The sequence below is a fragment of the Perkinsus marinus genome, assembly GCF_000006405.1.
Source record: "Perkinsus marinus ATCC 50983 genomic scaffold scf_1104296953368, whole genome shotgun sequence".
Taxonomy (NCBI): domain Eukaryota; phylum Perkinsozoa; order Perkinsida; family Perkinsidae; genus Perkinsus; species Perkinsus marinus.
The window spans coordinates 1-2,093 of NW_003208480.1; the positions used below are offsets into that span (position 1 = coordinate 1).

At 47.4% G+C, this 2,093-nt stretch overlaps 1 protein-coding gene across 1 annotated transcript; it reads right to left on the reverse strand.

Annotated features, from left to right (window-relative positions):
- Positions 1-755: 755 nt before the first annotated feature.
- Positions 756-1,877, reverse strand: Pmar_PMAR012999 (hypothetical protein; the record flags this gene model as incomplete). Its single annotated transcript, XM_002776459.1, has 7 exons — positions 756-925; positions 1,037-1,172; positions 1,199-1,302; positions 1,376-1,497; positions 1,546-1,650; positions 1,694-1,815; positions 1,866-1,877. The coding sequence occupies 7 exons, from the start codon at positions 1,875-1,877 to the stop codon at positions 756-758; spliced, it is 771 nt and encodes a 256-aa protein (XP_002776505.1).
- Positions 1,878-2,093: the final 216 nt, after the last annotated feature.

A 2,093-nucleotide genomic window follows, 5' to 3' on the forward strand; every position in this document is an offset into this window, starting at 1 on the left:
TACAGTAGAAGCCATAACTTTACCCGTCAGACAGTGACTGTGAGCAGCCAACAGCGCTAGACCCGCCCCCACCACTGAATTCATTAATTGCCATTTAATTGACCAGCAACACGTGCCAGAGTGGTATATGATCTCATCGACAGTCGATGCGTTTTCACATGCTGATCTGCGTTTCTCGCGAATGCTTGAGCCTCGTCGCTCTACTGACAGCTTCTCCACTCAAGCCACCCAGAAGGAAAGCCCATATACTTCACCTGAATAGAATTGAAGACACATTGCACTCGTCGTAGGAAGATGGCACCGGTGGTAGACAATTGCTTCTAGTATCCACTGCTGATACCGGCAAGTCACGAACCTGTACAGTTTTTATCGTCGCAAACCGACCATCGCTGTTTCTCTCACCCATCCCCTATTCCGTATCAAGTGAAAATTATGGCTTGATAAAAGAGTTCACACCATCATCACCGGCCTCATAAAAGGAGTCCCCGATGCACAGGACCAAGCCGACCTTGATTGCCAGTGGCAATTCGCCACTGTAGTCAAGTACAGCTAGTGCCACTTTTTCTATCCGTTCCCCTGCTCGACATTGCCTCGCTTAACAAAAGCTTAACCACTCACTATGAAGGGCTTCTCTGTCACAATGTACCGAATGCGCTATGAAACCGGGCAATGAATGTGCCATCCATGTGCCATACTAAACCAAACACTGCAGGGCGAGATAGACGCTGGTAAACTTGACTGTGAGTCATTAGTACTTACTCTGTGTCATTCTTAGTATCAACGAGGTCTTCCCACCATTCATTCTCCTTCTCTTTTTCCATAGTGATAATCAGAGTCCCATCGTCTATCATCCAACCGCTACCATCAGTATCGACATGGCCCCACAGAGGACCTACGTAGTAGTCCATCACAGCTTCAGACTGTCCTGCGTAACAGCCCAGAGAATCACGTTTCAAGCAGGTTATGATAAACGCACTATTGCAAACGTACAGTGGAATTTTCATGCAAACTTGAACGTGTGCTCAGTTCGCATTACCCTCTATTGCCACAGACATGTGATTGACGTGAACTGATATGAACTTGGGCTTTATTGTCACCTTGATGTCCCTCTTAGAGACGCCATTCGCCAGCGGAATATCTATTTCGACCTGTTCGTTGATCAGATTGATGTACTGAGAATGCCAACGGCATGCCATACCTCGTCCTTAGTCTGACGGAAAGTATATCCTTCCCGTTTTACCGGCTCCTCGCGGTTAGGCATGTTAGCAACAGATGTGGGCGCTGCCACTTCTGAGTTCGACCCTGATGATAAAAAAATACTTCCCAGCTCCAAATATTAAGATTCAAAAGAGGTCCGAAAATGACCACAGCTTACCCATGCCATATTGACTTGTGAGTGCACTAAGAGTAGTGCCGCCACCCTGTTTCATGTTAATGGACTTCGCTGCAGCAATCCACTCTAAACCAGAGTTGAGGTCCGACTCGCGAAAGTCCATCCTGAACAAACATCGGCTGAATGGAACGCGGCTCACCTGTCGCCACTACCTGAACCACTTGTCCTTCCCATCATCGTACATCCTCCCGACGAACGCATCTCCTCTAATTTGATTACCGATAAGGCCACAAGCTGAAGTCAGCCCTTGAGCTCGTCTGAACACATTCAAGTAGAGCCTCAAGGTGCTACTAGCCTTACAAATTCACAGGAAGGTTCTTGGCGACTCCTTTATCATCGACGTACATACTCACGCCAGTGTAGCTAGTCTTAGGTACTGGGAGAGCTAAGGTGAGGATATCCACAGTTGTCATCGACATGAGCTGAAACGACATAGGAGGTATATTTCCAGAGTCAGGTTGACGGTGAATACCTTCTCGAGCATCTCTGGATTAACGGACTTGCTCACGTCCTGCTTTGCATGGGCTGATAACTGCGCCAAGAACTGCTGTCTGAACGGATGAAGTAATGACACGACACGAAGTGCACAACTCCAGACTGTTAAATCGGGAATCTCAAATTGCAGAGCTCTCTATGGAAACTATGGAACCATAATATGGGTCAAATCTTACTTCCCTTGCCTGCTCAACCAGGGCAAATC